We start from the raw sequence: 16,851 nt of genomic DNA, 5'->3' as shown, positions 1-16,851 counted from the left end.
TCAAAGTGGTTAGGATAGATATATAGTTACATTCTCTTAATGAATAGAATGATTTGTTCTAATGGTGTTTGTAAATATGATATCATGTCCGCATTTTGTACAGCAATTAACCACTAGGAAGAATGTATGCAGTGTGTTAGTTATTGAAACTGTCCTACCAATTTGATTTGAAACTGTCTCATTGCTATTTGTTTCTCAATAAAATTATGGGAAAAAAATTAAAAAACAAGAATATTTTGCTGAGTTTACACACCTATAATATTTAAATGATGGAACTTAACAAAAAAGGGATACAGATGAATGTCCATTTTGTGTCTGTGTATTCAAAGTGGTTAGGATAGATATATAGTTACATTCTCTCAATGAATAGAGGGATTTGTTCTAATGGCATTTGTAAATAGGATATCAAGTATGTATCTTGTACAGCAATTAACCACTAGGAAGAATGCATGCAATGTGTTAATTATTGAAACTGTCCTACCAAAAAATAAAAGAAAATGCTTTATTGCTAAAAATATTTTTTAAAAAGTTGTGTCTGAGATATTCTTGGGGTGTAGAGCTGGATGTGCATGGTACCCAAGTAGACACCTGGCTCTCAAACCCAAAATGAAGACATTTTTTTTTTATTATGCACTGAGTAAATAGCAAGAATGAAATGAGTTATTTTTAAAAGGAGAACAAAAATAATGAGATCAGTTGTTTATAGGAATCCAAGAGAGTACTAGCAAATGCAAACCTGGAGATTTATAGGAATCTCCAAAATCTGATTTAGATCATCCGGTTATAAATTTATCTCCTTGGGAAAGCAAATAGATACAAGCAAGGATGTTGGCATTTTGCTTCTTTTCTTTCTTCAGAAATATGGAAAGTCTGCATAGTGCCTATAAAAATGGGGCGCAGAAAAACCCACAATTCTGTTTCTATTACTTTGTAGTATGTGTACCACTGCAGCAGGGATTTGATTCCACTATTAAGATCATCCAACGAATTGTTTCAACTGTGTCTTTTTTACTTCAAAGCCCAGACTTATAAATAGTATATCAGCCTGCCTTCACCAGAGCTAATTTTGGGTGTACTACTGATGAACTCTTGGGAAACAGTCATATCTCATAAGAAAAGCAAGTGTAACCTCTAGTTCATCATGGATGCTTTTGAAGATAGGGGAATGCACTAGTCTTGGGCCTCTGAAAAGCAGAGGCCAAGACCAGTTTTGACATGCAAGAGATTTGTTGGGGTCAACACCTGTGAAGAAGCAGAAACAGAGAGCAGGGAGAGGCTGGGAAAGCTGCAAGACACTGTGAGGGAGAAAGGGAAGGTGGCAGGGAGGGAACACAGAGAAATGAGAAGGAGAAAGGGAGGAAGGTTTCTGGGGTGTTTGGGGTTTTGTGTTGTTTTTGTTTTTTCTTTAGGAGGTGTTTTGTTTCCTCCATTATTTTATTGTTTTTGTGTATTTTTATTAGTACACAACAATTACATTTATCATGGAGAGATTGTACATGTCTGGAAAAAATCTTAATTCTTTTGGAGGCGAGACCCTTCCCCTTTCTATCTCTCTCTGCTCCCTCCATGTCTTAATCCATTACCCAGTAGAAAGCTCTACTTCCATTGTTTTGGGTTTGGTTTTTTTTTTTCATTTTTTAAAAAAAAACTTTCTCCTTTCCCTCTTTCCTCCATCGTTTGTTCCCCGTCCTATTTGAAAAAAAGAAAATAGGTCTCCCTACTTCCTATTATCTATCCTTTATTTTGCTTTGTATTTATATTTTAGAGAAATTATGTATATTGTATTTATATAATAAGAGAAATTATGCAGTATTTAAACTATTTTTGTTTTGTTTGAGACCAGGTTTCACTGTGTAGCCCAGGCTGGTCTTCAATTCGTGGTCCCTCTGCTTCAGCCTCCCAAGTGCTGCAGTTCTAAGAAAAATAAGGATTGTTTAAAGGGATTACCTGTCATATTCCCCACTTATATCGGATAACTGAGAATGTCAGGGTGTTGTCTTATTAATGAATTACCGTTGTGTATGAGTGACATAATTATACAAAAATAATATAGCTCTTATATTGTCAGAAATCACTAATACTTGGATGAAACAAGAGACACGTATGGCCCATATTTGGGGTGAGATGGGTGGAGAAATTTTGGAAGTTTTGCTTCACGACGTCATCAGTCTCAATCATGCAAGGCAAGATCATTTCTAAGGTGCTGAGAAAATCAGCATGTTAAGCAAATGTCTATAAATCCTGTGTGATAGAAGGGAATGTGTCATTTGATTTAAGGACATTATGTTTGCACACATTTTACAAATAGGTTTTAAAGAACTTTTTGTTTGGAAATCATTTGAAACCTACCAAAATGTTTCAAAATAAAGAGTACAAAAGTGCCCCTGTGTCCTGTTTCAAGATCCACTTGTTGTTAATGTTTGTTTATATTTAATTTATCATGCACTCTTTTGCTAACTTTTCTTTGGTTTTCCTCCTGTGTTGTTTAGGGCAACATATATACAGCATGGATCATAAGCTCCAAATACTTCAGTGTATTTTTCCTAACAATTGGGAGATTATTTACATTTCATATATTTTAAACAATTTAAGACCTGCTCTATCACAGGGGTTCTCTTTTGGTCATTTCATCTGATAATGTCCAAAACTGCACTTTTTCCTTTCTGGTACAAAATTTAGTCTAAGCTCCAGTATTGTATTTTGTTATGGTTCTAGCCTGTCTTAAACTGAAACATAAAGTACTTTTTCAATAATGAATCTAATTTATGGAATATTGTAAGCTTTGACATTGAAGTCTTGGTGAGCTCCATACATGGGCTAGATCAATGTCTGGTACATGGTATTTCTCCATAAATAATGAATGGATGAATTATTGTGGATGTCCATCCATATTTTCTCCAGAGGATTTGGCATAAATGAATTACATTGGTCTTTGCATTTTAAAAGCATTTATGTTTCTAAAATTTCGATCCATACAAATAATTCAAGTGTTGTTTTGTGAAATTAGATTTGCTGAATTATGCCTATGTGTAAGAGTAGGCACAGAGTTTGTTATTCAAGCTCTCACCTCTGCTACTCCCTGCCCACAGCATTACTTTAAATTGTTCTCATCTTCTTGCCAACTTAAGGTTCTTAGTGTTGTTGGAAAGTAAAATGGAAACTCAAGCTCTTTTGGCATAAGGGTTGGCATTCCATGTGATGTCCTTAGGACCATGTGAAACATTTGCTTTCTGCATCAAGGCTGTAACTAATCTGAATGCTCAGATATAACTCATAGTCATGCTAAAAAATATGCATTGCATCCTCTGTCAATATGCTGACTGACAGAAAGCCCATGTGCTTGGAGGCTCACTGACATGATCTCTGTAAATGGAATGCCCAGGAAAGCCTGGCCATCAGTTGCTGAAACTCCACCTTCTTGTGGGGGTTTTGGGGATTCATTGCATTCTTCCCACACTGAATAGGATACAACTGAAGACTGGCCCAACCTCTTGATAGCTATGTCAATGACCTAATTTTAAGGACTGCATTGGGAGAGTCCATCTCTTAATGTCAAAAACCTACTTACAACTCTACTCTTCCTGTGAAACTAGGATAAAAACTATCAAGGATTGACAAGGGTGTCTTGCTCAAAATGTAACACAAATTAAACAGGACTGGAACCAATCTGTAAATACAGTTTGATTTTCTTTATGTAAAGAAAAAAGATAAATAATGACAGGAAGGATATGATGAGGGGTGAGGTCCTGACAGAGTGGACCAGTGGAAAGACACAGAGACTGTGAGCAGGTGTGCACAGTCCCTCACACTCTTGCTGGCCATTTATGCAAACAATTAGGAATATAAACAGCACCTAAAATTAAACTAGATTGATTCTTTTTCACTTATGTGAATAAATTGTAAATGCAACATTTCTTTTTGATATTGTTTCTCACCTCAGTTTTTGTTAGTTTATAATGAGTTTTCTTTTCCTTTCTTTGCAATTTATTCTTTGTTTGTACCACTTTTCTTTTAACATAGTTTTCCTTCTGAAATACATCACTGAGAAGCTAGAAGACATTCAAATATTAAGTCACGTAACATTTATACTTCAATTATGCTGGATTAGACCAAATAATAACTAAGTGGCTATTTTATTGACAATGTTTATTTTGGTAAATAAAGTGAAAGAACCACTACACATGACTAACAGAACTACAAGATTTTTCTTTTTCTTTTTTTTTGGCAGAACTGGGGATTGAACTCAGGTTCTTGCACTTGCCAGGGAAGCGCTTATTCCACTGAGCCATTTCCCCGGCCCCCAAAAGCAGAAGGGTTTTGTTTTGTTTTTTGTTTTTTGCTCCGAATGCCTTTAGGGCAGGTTTGGCTGGCTTGAGTTGTGGGGATCGAACCACAGCAACCTGAGCCTGATTGCTTTGTTGAAGCAGCACTTAAAGAACTGAGCTACGGGGCAGGCACCCCAACATGACTAACAGAAACACACCACAATATCTAAACTGCCAATATTTTATTTGCATTATTTATGAAAAACAAAATATAATCACGGTAAATCAAGGAAAAAACCCAAAGTTCCATAGAAATTATAATTTTTCATTATAATATCTAAAATATTTCAAACAAAATTCAAGTTATAAATACAAGTTGCCAGCAATCATTACCACAAAGTGTATGAGTTTATTCTTTTCTAGAGTTTGTGCTCAGTGACTACTTATAATCTACTAACTGTTAAATATGATAAAATAAAAAATGTTTCCTGAACTACGAAAAAAAAAAAAATGACTGGAAGTATAACATCAAAGTGTTTACAATGATGGCTTTTGGGTGTTGGGACTTAGGGTGATTTATAGTCTCTGTTCTTTCCTTCATTTCTTGCTGGCTCCAAGAAAGATATTTCTTCGATGATCTCAAGAAAAAAAGTTCTCAATTGGTATATTTTGTATGACTTTACACTTAAACATAAAATATAAAGGAACTGGTTGAAGTTCCAAGGCTATTTGTATTTTAGTTTCCCCATACACCAAGAGGGCATGATGAGCCAGTTATCAATTTTCTGATGGCAATTCATTAGATAATTACATGCTTGAATTTTCTTTAAAAAGGTGCCTAATATTAACATTATAATAACTGCTGTAGTTATCTCAGAAAGAATGCCTTCCCTTAACCCTATCAATCATAGATAAGGAAAGTGATACACATCATGACTGGCATTTTACCTGCTCTTGTAAAAGTCTAACCTAGTGGGATGGCAAAAGAGAGTAATTTTTTAAATAAAGAGTCTTAGAGCTAATCATCTGACATATGCTTCAAACTCTCGCTTATGTTGAAAGCAGCGCTCATTAAGGACAGACTGGTTTCCCTGCTTCTCATTTCTCCTACCCCCGCCTCCAATAGACACTTTCTACCCACCAGCACTGCTCCTCTCAATCCCTGAATTTATAAATGTGAGAAAACCCTCAGAATGTGATGCATTCTTGCAGAATGGTCTTTGGGACTAGACGAGTGATTGACAACTGCAGAAATTACATCTGAGGTTTAGTCCTGAATGAAAGGGGGAAACAAATGCCTGCAAACAATCCACAAGTCCCTGATGAACCTGAGGAGAAAATGTAAGAGGTTTCCATCCTTCCTCAACACCCATGCTCACCTATCTCCCTCTGCTACAACACACAAATACCTAATAGAGACTGTTCCTATTTAAAAAAAAAAAAAGCTACTTTTTTCTTATTCTTCTCAAAGGTGATGACAGTAACCCCATAAATGTCAATTAATAACCTTTGTCACGGACCAATGGTGGTGTGAGGGTGATTCAGAACAGAAGTATATGAATTCCAACTCATACCTTTATGATCTTAAGAAATTGGGTTTCATGCAAAAAAAACACTCCTGCATTGTTCTAACTTTATATACTACGAATTAAATCACCTGTCCACATGATTGATCTTAATAATTACATATCATTCAAAAAGAGTTCAATGCAGTAGAGACATGCTAAGAGTAATGATGGTTGATGCATAGACGTCTAAAAGAAACAGGTAATACACCTTTATAACATCTCCCCTGCTCTATCGGTCTCCTCACCCTCCCCCTTAAATAATCTCCCTTCCCCTTATCTTTCTTTTACTTTGGGTTGAACTTGAGTTTAATAACCTTGAGCATGCTAAGCAAGGGCTCTACCTCAGAGGTGTATCCACAGTCCCTTCCCTCTCCCGAACTTCAAGAAAGTTTGATTTTGAGGCAGGGTCACTACCTTGCCCTGGCTAACTTCAAACCTGCGATCTTTCTCCCTCTACTGAGTAGCTGTGATTCCATATATGTGCCCTCATCACTGGCTCTGTTACAGGTCTTCACGTAGAAATTGAAAACAGTTAGGACAGCTCATTTTAATTTGATGGGGTAATTGTATTCCATTGGGTCTCAAAGTAAGAAATTGCTGGCTTTTATGTCTTCGTCTCGTTTGTGTATGTGTGTGTGTGTGTGTGTGTGTGTGTATGTTACTCAAACTTATGACCTTAGCCTCAGAGAGTGTTGGATTTATAGCAACGTACCATCATGCCTGCTTTTTTTTTTTTTTTAAATTTCATTTTTGGTTAATTAATTTTTTGGTATCTTACTTTGCTAATTTCTCCATGACAAACTGAGGGAAAACTAGGCTCTCAGCACCAGTCGTTTGAGAAACACTATTTTAGAATGTTGTATAACTGATAAAGTAAATGGAAACCACCTTTATATACATTATTTTTCTCACCTGGAACACAGTTTTAACAACAACCTCTGATCATTAGGGCTAGAAATAAGAATTAAGGAAAGACCCTTGAAATGTGAAGAAAGCAACATATATTCTTCCTGTTCCTTCTTTCTTCAAGTTCCTGCCTGTGGAAGTAGCCTGCTCAACATTAGTTTGCACTATTGCTAAATAAAAAAGTCTTGAGATGCCATTCTGAGTTACAGGACCCTACGACACAGTTCCTGTCTGTGATAGCCCCTCGGTGAATGGTCCATCAACATGTAACCTTCCTCTAGAATCAGGCTGCCTGATCTCACCCTAAGGGTTCATTTAGCACTGACTTGTGTGAGGGAACCCACATTTGATTTTTGATCTGCCTTCACCTTTGAGTGTAGTTACTTCAGCATCATAGCATGGACCTTTTTCAGTATGTTTCTTTTGCTTTCCTAAAGCTGTTAAATTTCTGCAGGCCTCAACAGCTAAAGTATTTTGGACTTTATTATTACTAGAAGTTTTTATTATTTTGAGGACAGGGTAAAATGACCTGTCACACAGACTGAAACTTTGCTTCAATAAGAGCTGTCACTTAAAGTGCTATCTTATAGTGTAAATACAAACGCATGCCATCTTTTCTTGTCAAGATAGTGAAACAATTTTTTAATGGTCTTTTGATTAAATTTCAAAATTAAAGATCTCTACCCTTTCAACTATCAACTTGATGGCCAAAGAAAGTAGGTGGTCATTCCCAAGAATAAGTGCTTAATAGAGCATGATTCAAAAAAGTTTTCAATTCATTTTTTAATTACAGTATAGTGCAATAGAGAATATGAAGCTTTATAATTCAACTAACATGGGTTTAACTCGGGGTTTTGTGTTTAGTTGCTAGACCCTTCAGGTGAATCCTTCCTGTATTTGAGTCTGTTTTCTAATCTGTAAATCAGGGCTGTAAAATCTACTACATAGTGCAATTATGAAGATTAACTTAGATAATGTATAATGAGATAATGTTTGTCCATAATAGGTGGCCAAATACTATGGGCTCACTTTTCTTTATGTACTTTGTATACCTCACTAACTTCTTTAAAATTATCAGTAACTTTAACAGAGCCTCCTTGAATAGAATCAGACTTCACAATAGAATAATAATAATCCTTCAGTATTTGTTTTAAAATAGGCATTGGTTTGAAAACGTGACTCTTTCCAAAGTCAGACATTCCTTAACCCTCTTCATGCTACTTGAAACTTTTGCTTTAGTATGAATAACTTTCTTAGGCATGTGACTTGGCTCATTCTTATGTTTAGTCCTTGTGTGGGCAGCCTTCTTGGAATGACCTGATGCTTCCCTGAACTCCATATTCCTTTAAAATTGTTCAATATTCATGTGGTCCACGAACTGGCAGAAAGGAATTTTGTAGCAGTCTGTCAGTGACAGTTACTCCTGGGGAGCTGTACTAGTCCCCCTTTAGCATATATTCTTGGGGTAATTTCCTATACCTTTCCCATATTTTCAGATTTTTTTCCCCTTTTCAGATGAGACAGTAACATTTTATTGTGTAAGATGAAGACATTTAGAATGACAGAGGCTGTCAGTAGCTCAAGATAACACATTTGTGGCCAATTTTAATAGGTTTAAATAGGTAGACTGGTTTTCTTGGTTTTTAGTTTGGTGTTTGTATTTCACAACCCTTCTGCATGTAGCAGGGAGATGGTACTGGTGGCTGGCAGATTTGGAAATCTCTAAAAGTAATAGCCGATGAGGAGCTTAGGGTGAGATGAGAGATGGCAGCAGGGTGGAGGAGGTAAGGGAGGGAGAAAGGATGCCTCCGAGAAACCTATTAATGACAACAACTTCACATTATAAGAAAAAAAAAAAAAAGAAACCAATTATATAACAAAGCATTTTTGTTCTGCTTCTATTTTTGTGTGTAGTAAATAACACCACAGTTAATGCTAATGAAGATTATACCTCCACTTTTCTTCCAGCACCAATTCTACAACTACCTACTGGATTTGAGTCAAAATAGTAGACTGGCAACCTGTTAAAAATAAAAACAGAAAAACAAACCTGGCATTTTCCTTAAGGGTTGTGAGGGTGAACACAGGACAAGAGCCAGAAAGCAGAATCGCTATAAAAAGAGCTGGTGCAAACCTCCTTAAACTGATGTTTTCTATAAAAGTCTGACGGCCAAGAATTGGAAAGAGTGAAGTTGAGAACGGGTAAAGGAACGGGGGAATTGCGTGGTGCCTGCTTATTGTCAGCTAGCTTTCATGTGAAAGTCATGGCAGGGTCAGCAACAGACTAGCCAAGTGGCAACTCCAGGCCATGCTGCCATAAATAAATAGTTATGTACTAATGTCACACAACCAGAGATAGATGCAAAGCATATGGGAAGAAAACATTCTGATGTAAATATTCAGACAAGAATGATGGCTGCTGAATTTAAAAGCCACTGTTGTTCTTGCACTTTGAGAAAATAGAGCGATACAACATTTTCTAGAAATCCCAACTATAAGAATCTTTGAAATGTAGACTATTTCCTAAAGACACAAAAACAAAAAGAACGCGGATCTTTGGCTTAGGAGGGTGTGACAATTTGATGTAGTAATTAAACATTACTGAGAGTTAGCAAGACCAGGGACTCTGGAACCAAATTTCAGGAGTTTAAAGCTTTGCCCTGATACTCATTCTCAGGACAAGTACTGGGAAGCTCTTTAACCTTTCATACTTTAGTTCAGTCACTACAAGAGAGGAGAGAGATGATAATGGAAATAGAGTCTGCCTCACAGGAAGTTATGAGGATTAAGTCCACCTGCAGAGCTCCTAAAACAGTATCGAGTCAACACCCTGTCCATTGTTGTCAAGTGGCTTATTTATTTTATAAACGGACTATTTGCTGGACACCATGTAATCCTTTACTTGAACTACTCTATTTAATCTTAAAAACAGCTCCGTGGATTAAAATTTAATTTTATAAAACACACTAATCAAAGCTTTTAAGGATTAAGGAATTTATCCGAGGAAGAATATCTAAATTACACTTCCAACCCAGGCTTCAGTCATATGAAAAAATTTTAAAACCACTTTACACGTTCTCGATGACCTAACCATTTTTTCTTCCTTTTTTACTTAAAATATTAAGATTTGAAGAAAAGAAACATAAGGGACTATTAAGAATCAAAGGGATTTTTTTAAAAAGGGAATTAAAGGAGGGGCTGATAAATTGCCTGAGGAGAGCTGAAACCCATTCGCACACGTAGAAAACCAAAGACTGACTCCGTGCTTCCTTTCTGCAAACATTCACTGGCGTCTATTTTTCGGAGCGCTAGGGTGTTGCTTTAGGTCCTGGGGCATCCAACTGTAGGGAATGAAAGTGATATTCTTTACTGTTGGTTGCTTGTCCCAAGGCGGAAAGCGCGGTTCCGAGGCGCGCAGCGCCCGCAGCAGCCCCGCCGCGGGCCACCCGCGCGACCCCGCCCGAGCCGCCCGAAAGCGCGCGCGCCGGCACACGTTCGAATCCCGCGCTGCGGCAGAGGCTGTCGGGGCTGGAGCTGACGCTGAAGCTGGCGGGCGACCCCGTGACCCTGGCCCCAGGCGCGCGCTGGGCCTTCCTGGCTCCCAGCAGCGGGCGGAGGGGGAACACACGAGCGCCTCGGCCCATCCCGGGTGGGCGAGGCCGCGGGGCACCGCCGCGCAGACGCCGGCGCCCCCGACCCGGCCGGCCCGCCGCCGCTTCCTGGTTGGCGTGCCCTTACCTGACATGGCGCCCGACGCCTTCAGCCGGGCCCTCTGCGGCTGCTCAGTACACACCGGTCGGGCAGCGCGCACTACGGCCCGCCCCCGCCACGCCACGGTGGTTCCCGGGGGTGCTCGGGACCCTGAGTGTCTCCGTCACGCCTGTGCGGCTAGGAAGGTGCTTCTAGGGGGACAGACTAAGGGAGTCAGGGACCCAGACGTGCCTCTCCTTGCCCACGCCCCTCGCCCGCCCGCCCCAGGGCTGCTCCAGCCCCGGCGGGCTTTTCCCTGACCCTGTCACCGCCGGTCCTTGGCCCAACATGATTCTGACCAAAGCCCAGTACGACGAGATAGCCCAGTGCCTAGTGTCCGTACCGCCCACCAGGCAGAGCCTGAGGAAGCTGAAGCAGAGGTTCCCCAGGTAAGTGGCCCTGCTGCTCCCCGCACGGCCCCTCGCCGCCCGCGGCGGCGGCTGGTCTGGGCAGCCCGTAGAGCCACGTGTCGCTCGCTCGCCAGAGCGTGGGGAGGAGCACGAGTTTGAAGGGTTAGCAGGTCAGGGATGGTGGGAGAGCGCGCTTCCTTCGCCTGCTTTGCACACAGAACGCCTAATGGCTGAGTCCCTTGCAGCTTCCCCAGGCCTTGCAGTTGCATTCTAGGCAACCCACGTTTGTGGAAAACTTACTGGGTGTTTGGGTGATGGGTGCACAGAGGTGTCCAGTGGTTGACAGATACTAGCAATGCGTGCTGGGTGGCAGGGTCTTCGCCGAGTGAAGACAGGAGTTGCAGGGTCAGAAGGGGTAAGTGGAGGCCCCTTTTCAGTTGGCCGCTGGAAATAAACCAGGGGACGCAGCCTGAGGGGCTAGTACTCTTGACTGACCACAGTGTGGACTGCAGTTCAATGCCTCCAGGGTTCCTAGGCCAGAGAGAGACTAGATCGACTCTGTGTTGCTCCTGAGCTGTCTACACAGTCTTGATGTATTTCATATTTGTCTCCTCCCCTAATCACTGCCTTTTTTTCAATAATTGTAGAATTAACCATTTTTAAGTAAAGACTGTAGAAATTAAATAGATTCCTCACTTTAAAGATGTGAAGACTGAAACCCACATGTTACATGGATATACAGTTCAAGACAACTAAGTTCTTATATTTATGCTGTGTTCCAAGTACAAAATGTTTGCATACTTTTTCAGATTCAAAACTAAATCCCAACCTGTACATTTAGTTTCATGATATTGAGCATGATTATCCCTAGTGGAGAGCTATGATGTGCAACCCTTTACCAGAGACACCACCATAGACATTATTTATATTTAAGGGAAGAGAAGTGATTGGATACTAGATGTTAAAATACACATTGAGGCTAAGGTGAAAGGTCCTTTAATTACCTGGTTTTTTGGTATACTGTAACTGAAGAGATCTCTCTTCAGTATTATCCAAGTTTAATTTAGAGCAATGTTTATCTCATCATAGTCTTTAGGATGTTAATGGACTTCCTAACAAGGAACAAAACTGACAAGTTGGAATATAATTTTCCATCGTTCATTCCAGCTGGTTCTTTCATGAGCAGTAAAGTGGGTGAAAGCTGGACATCCAGGAAGAACCTTAGATTTTTACTGGGCTAGTTTAGAACAGAGCATACATTTTCGGTATTTTGTGCTCCTTGTGTAAATCCATGGTTACTTTGTAGTTTTGAGTCCTTTTCTCTTCCACCCACTCGTTTTCTTTTTTTAGTTTTAACCTCCTCAGTGGTCTTATCAAGGGCTTTAGAAGGGCTTCCTGCACATGGAACATTATACAGTCAGAACATTATACAGTCGGGCTTACTCTCTTTTGCTCTTTACTTTACTTTTCAGGATAGGCCAAAATATTTTTCTTCGTACAGCAGTTAACCACTAGGAAGAATGTATGCAGTGTGTTAACTATTGAAACTGCCCTACCAATTTGGTTTGGAACTGTCTCATTGCTATTTGTTTCTCAATAAAATTATGGAAAAAAAAGAAAAAAAAAACCCAAAATATTTTTCTTCCAAATACAGTACCATTCAGGAACAACTCTCTTGCTACAGGGAACATTACGTAGAACCCAAACTAATTTTAAGAAGAAAGAATAAAATGAGCTGTTTAGTAGGTTGGGTCAGAATTTTATAAATAATATGATTTAGAGTTGCACAGTTTTCATGATACCACTGTTTTACTTTATATGAATGTTGCAAAGATCTTGAACAGCTTTGAGATCCCATAGTTCATTTTGTCAGAGATTTAGGTAAGGATCTCAGATACTTTCTGGTAGTTCAGAGAGGTTGAATAACATAAAAAACCCCAAAGATGTTCAATGACCAAATAGTGTCTAGAATGTGGATTTTTTTTTCCATGCCTTAGTTCAGAGTTCTCTATGAGGCTGCCTTAATTATTATTATTATTATTATTATTATTTTTTGGCAGAACCGGGGATTGAACTCAGGCCCTTGTGCTTGCCAGGGAAGCGCTTATTCTACTGAGCTACCTCCCCAGCCCCTATAAATGATTTTTTTTTTTTTTTTTTTCCCGGAACCGGAGATTGAACTCAGATCCTTGCGTTTGCCGGGGAAGCACTTATTCTACTGAGCCATCTCCCCAGCCCCTATAAATGAATCCCCCCCCCCAACTGGGGATTGAACTCAGATCCTTGGGCTTGCTTGGGAAGCGCTTATTCTACTGAGCCATCTCCTCAGCCCCCTGCCTTAATTATTTTTAACAATAACAGTAGCATTTATTGTTTGGTTGATGCCCTTTTTAAAAAAGTATGAAAGTATCCTTGTACATTTTTGCTTTGTTTTATTTGGGTCTTTGTTGTTATTGTTTTGAGACAGGGTCTCACTGTGTAGTTAAGACTGGCCTTGAGCTCACTTTGTAGCCCAGGCTGGCTTTGTACTCCTAGAGGACCTCATGCTTCACCCTCTATAGGGCTGGGATGACAGGAGTGCACTTCTATGCTCAGCTAACCTTTTACTTCCCCTCTTCAATAGATTGTAAATCTCATCTTTAAAAAGTTTGCCAGGCTTTGTAGGGCAGGCCTGCAATCCCAGCACTTGGGAGGCCCAGGCGGGAGGATCATGAGTTCAAGGCCAGCCTGGACTACAAAGTGAGGTCAAGGCCAGCCAGAACTGCATAGCAAAACAAAACCCTATCTCAGAAAACAACAACAACAAAAAGTCTTAGGAGTTTGTTTCAAAAAGCCAGTAGTATCACATTCTAGATGTACTAAGCAGTTGCTATTGTTGCGTTCAAGGGTTTTGTTTATGTAGTATTTTATGTAATTGATTTTAGCCTATGTGCAAAGTTAGGTCTGCTCCTTTTCTTCCTGTAGACTGCTAGAAGTTGAGCATAACTGAATCATAAGTTCTCAAGCCTAGTTGGTCTTCATATCCTCTTAAACTCTTAAAAAAAAAGTATTGAAACTTCAAAGAACTTTCATTTATGCTGGTTGTATCTATAGATACTTGCCAAAATATGAACTAAAATGAGAAATTTTTAAAAATTTACTTGTTAATTTCTTAAACTAGGAACCTCATTATTTGCTACCAGGTTTTATGAATAATAACTGTAATTTTAAAAAAAGGTAAGCAAATGATATTGTCCTAAACTTTTGTGACTTTTAAGTGTCTTTACTTAATAAAAGACAACATAGCTACTTCTGAACTCAACTTGTTGAGTGCCCTGCCCCCACCTCAGAATTGAACCCAGGGCTTAATGGATGAGGTACATCCCTAGCCCAATGTGTTGTTTTTGATTATGCAATGATAGTCAACCTTTTAGAGCTTGCAAACAGAGCACAGTGGCACGCATAGGTTCACCAATCCTGGATTATGGAATATCAAGAAACCCTAGCCTCAGATACACAGTTGGAGAACAGTAATTTAATATGCTTTTGAGATAGCTGTGGATATTTTTGTTTTTACAGAAACTCCAGCAAATGATATTTTCTTTAAGGTTAACTGCACGATGGAACCTGAAATTCTATTAAGAAACTTTTTTGACTGGTTGAGGTGGTATAGCCTTTGGGAGGCTCATGCAAGATGATCTCTGCAAGTTTGAGGCCAGTCAGAACTGCATAGCAAGACCCTGTCTGGGAAGGAAAAAAAGAGCCTGTTCACAGTTTCATAGTCCACTGGCCTATTTTGGACTTTAAATGGATCTTCACACTGAGTCACATCCTTTTCTCTCTTTATTTATTTATTTATTTATTTATTTATTACACATAATCTTACTAACCCACTAATTTGCCCAGGCTAGGTTTGAACTTGTGATCCTCCTGCCTCAGCCTCCCAGAGTGCTGGCATCATAAGCGTGTATTTCCACATCCAGACTGTATGTGATTCTTATTGTCATGTGTTCCTGATTTACAAAATAGTTGTGAACTGTGCAGATCTTCCAAATGTTGTCACCTTATATTATGCAATATAAAAAATTGCATTTGTTAATAGCACCACTGATCTTGTCAGAAGTCTGTATGATTTGAAGTTGTCAAACTTAGGGTGATGGATATGAGCTTTCCGAAATGTGAATTTTCCCTTGAAAGCTCAAATTTTACTGTTGGCAACAAATGCTACCAGTTGTTTTCCTTGAAGTGACAGGCTCACATCATTTATTTTTGAGAAAATGTCTGCAATTATCCAAATCTGAATAATCATACTTTGTTCATTGTTCATTCAAGTAGGAATTGTCTTCCATGAAAAAAGTGGCTAGTTTAACTCTCAAAAAATCAAGTAGGTGCTTTCCCGGAGATAGCTATTGTACTTTGATGTGCAGTAAGTGTCCTTTGTATTTTCTGATTTTAATTAGTAAGTATTTTAAAGAGAAAAGTCTTTTTTGTTTTTTCTCTCTTTTTTTTTTTTGCTTGCAAGTGTGTGGGGATGAAGAATACAGTCATTGTGAATATAGTTATGGTATACTTATTGTGCATATGAACAACGTAAGTGTACAAATGTCAATAAAAGAGGAAAGGTAAATGAAATTTTGCTTTTTTTATAAAAATAGTTCAATCTTACAGACCCCTGAGCGGGTCTCAGGGACTCTACTAGCCCATTGACCACACTTTGACATCCACTCACCACTTGCAATGAAAGGGTATTTGTGTTGTGAAGGATTTTGATTCGTATTGACAAATTACTACCAAAAAAGATTGTACTGATCCTGTTACCAGCAGAGCTGTGGAGTGCCATCTCTGCAATTTTTGCCAGCATTAAGAGGAGTCTTATTGTTCTTTAATATGTTGAATCAAGAATGACATCTTTTAATTAGCATTTTAAAAGTTATAATTGTACATTTTTCAACAGTTTTGAACACTTAATTTTCTACTTGAATACCTGTCTTTTATTTTTAATTTAGTATATGGTCTAACTACACAGATCAGACTCATAGTGATCCTCCTGTTAGCAGTCTCCCAAAGGCTGGGATTATAGGTGTGCGCCACCACACCCAGTCTCACTGTCTCAGCTTGCCCTGGGGGTGTGGCCTCCACATCTTGCCGAAGATCAAACCCTGGTCCCTCGGCCTGCCCACGCAGGTGCTTTAGTCCCCTGAGCTATCTGGCCAGCCCTTGAATACTTGTCTTTTGCGTAATATCTACTGGAGTCTTCCCTGTTACTTTTTGATCTGCTTGTGTTAAAGACATGGATTCATTATGTGTCATATTTTTGTAGATGTTTTCCCAGTTGTTGCTTTTAAAAATTACTATTTTTGCTATACCTAACTCATAAATTTATGCCTTAAATTTTTTTTTCTTTGTGTTTAGAAAGTTCTGTTCTATGCCAGGCCATGGATATAAGTGGCATAAGCGCCTACCTAGAAAGTTCTGTTCTATCCTAACAGGAGACATTTTGCTAAATTATTTTCTGAGTTTATAGAACATTCTTGTTGTTTTTGAGGACTTTGACTGAAATTTATTTTAGTGTATACTGAGAGGTATAGATACAGTTTTGTTTTTTTTTTCCTCCAGCTTAATTTTCCTTCTGTGGCTTCTGAAATAGCTTTATTTCTCTGTAGCTTTTCCTTTTCACTAATTTTTTTTAAAGCTGTGTCTTTCTGAGTCACTACATTAAACTTGGGACAATCCTTTTAACTATTCTAGTCTCAGAATCCTTCATTTATACTGACTTTATGATCTCTAATACCATAGAACTCAGCAATTTACCCTAGGTCAAATTTTTTCTGTTCCACAGTTTAATAATAAGGGGCCCTAGAACACAAGACACCCTATTTAAGTAGCTACTGAAGACATATTTATTGATTTTCACTTTCTAGTGTATTTCCTGGACCATGATATTCAGGCAGAAGATCCCAGCCTAATGAGCTATCATTTACAAGAGTGTATTTTACATTATAATTTCCTTCCTAAACACTGCGTGTGTATTTG

General features: G+C 38.8%; 1 protein-coding gene across 5 annotated transcripts in view; it reads left to right on the top strand.

Moving 5' to 3' along the window:
- Positions 1-10,642: 10,642 nt before the first annotated feature.
- The window catches only part of CUNH15orf41 (chromosome unknown C15orf41 homolog), a 261,509-nt gene continuing 255,300 nt past the window's right edge, over positions 10,643-16,851 (top strand). For 4 of the 5 annotated variants that reach the window (XM_023703228.1, XM_023703227.1, XM_004643114.3 and 1 more), the window contains exon 1: positions 10,643-10,878. In XM_023703228.1, the coding sequence (XP_023558996.1) occupies positions 10,778-10,878 (101 nt within the window). In that variant the 5' untranslated portion in view covers positions 10,643-10,777. The remainder of the gene's footprint in view (positions 10,879-16,851) is intronic. The other variant, XM_023703229.1, reaches the window with a different exon arrangement.

This window comes from Octodon degus, unplaced genomic scaffold (genome assembly GCF_000260255.1).
Source record: "Octodon degus isolate 3935 unplaced genomic scaffold, OctDeg1.0 scaffold00166, whole genome shotgun sequence".
Taxonomy (NCBI): Eukaryota; Metazoa; Chordata; class Mammalia; order Rodentia; family Octodontidae; genus Octodon; species Octodon degus.
The sequence above is the reverse complement of the archived record's forward strand: the minus strand, read 5'-3'. Positions and strand labels throughout refer to the sequence as shown.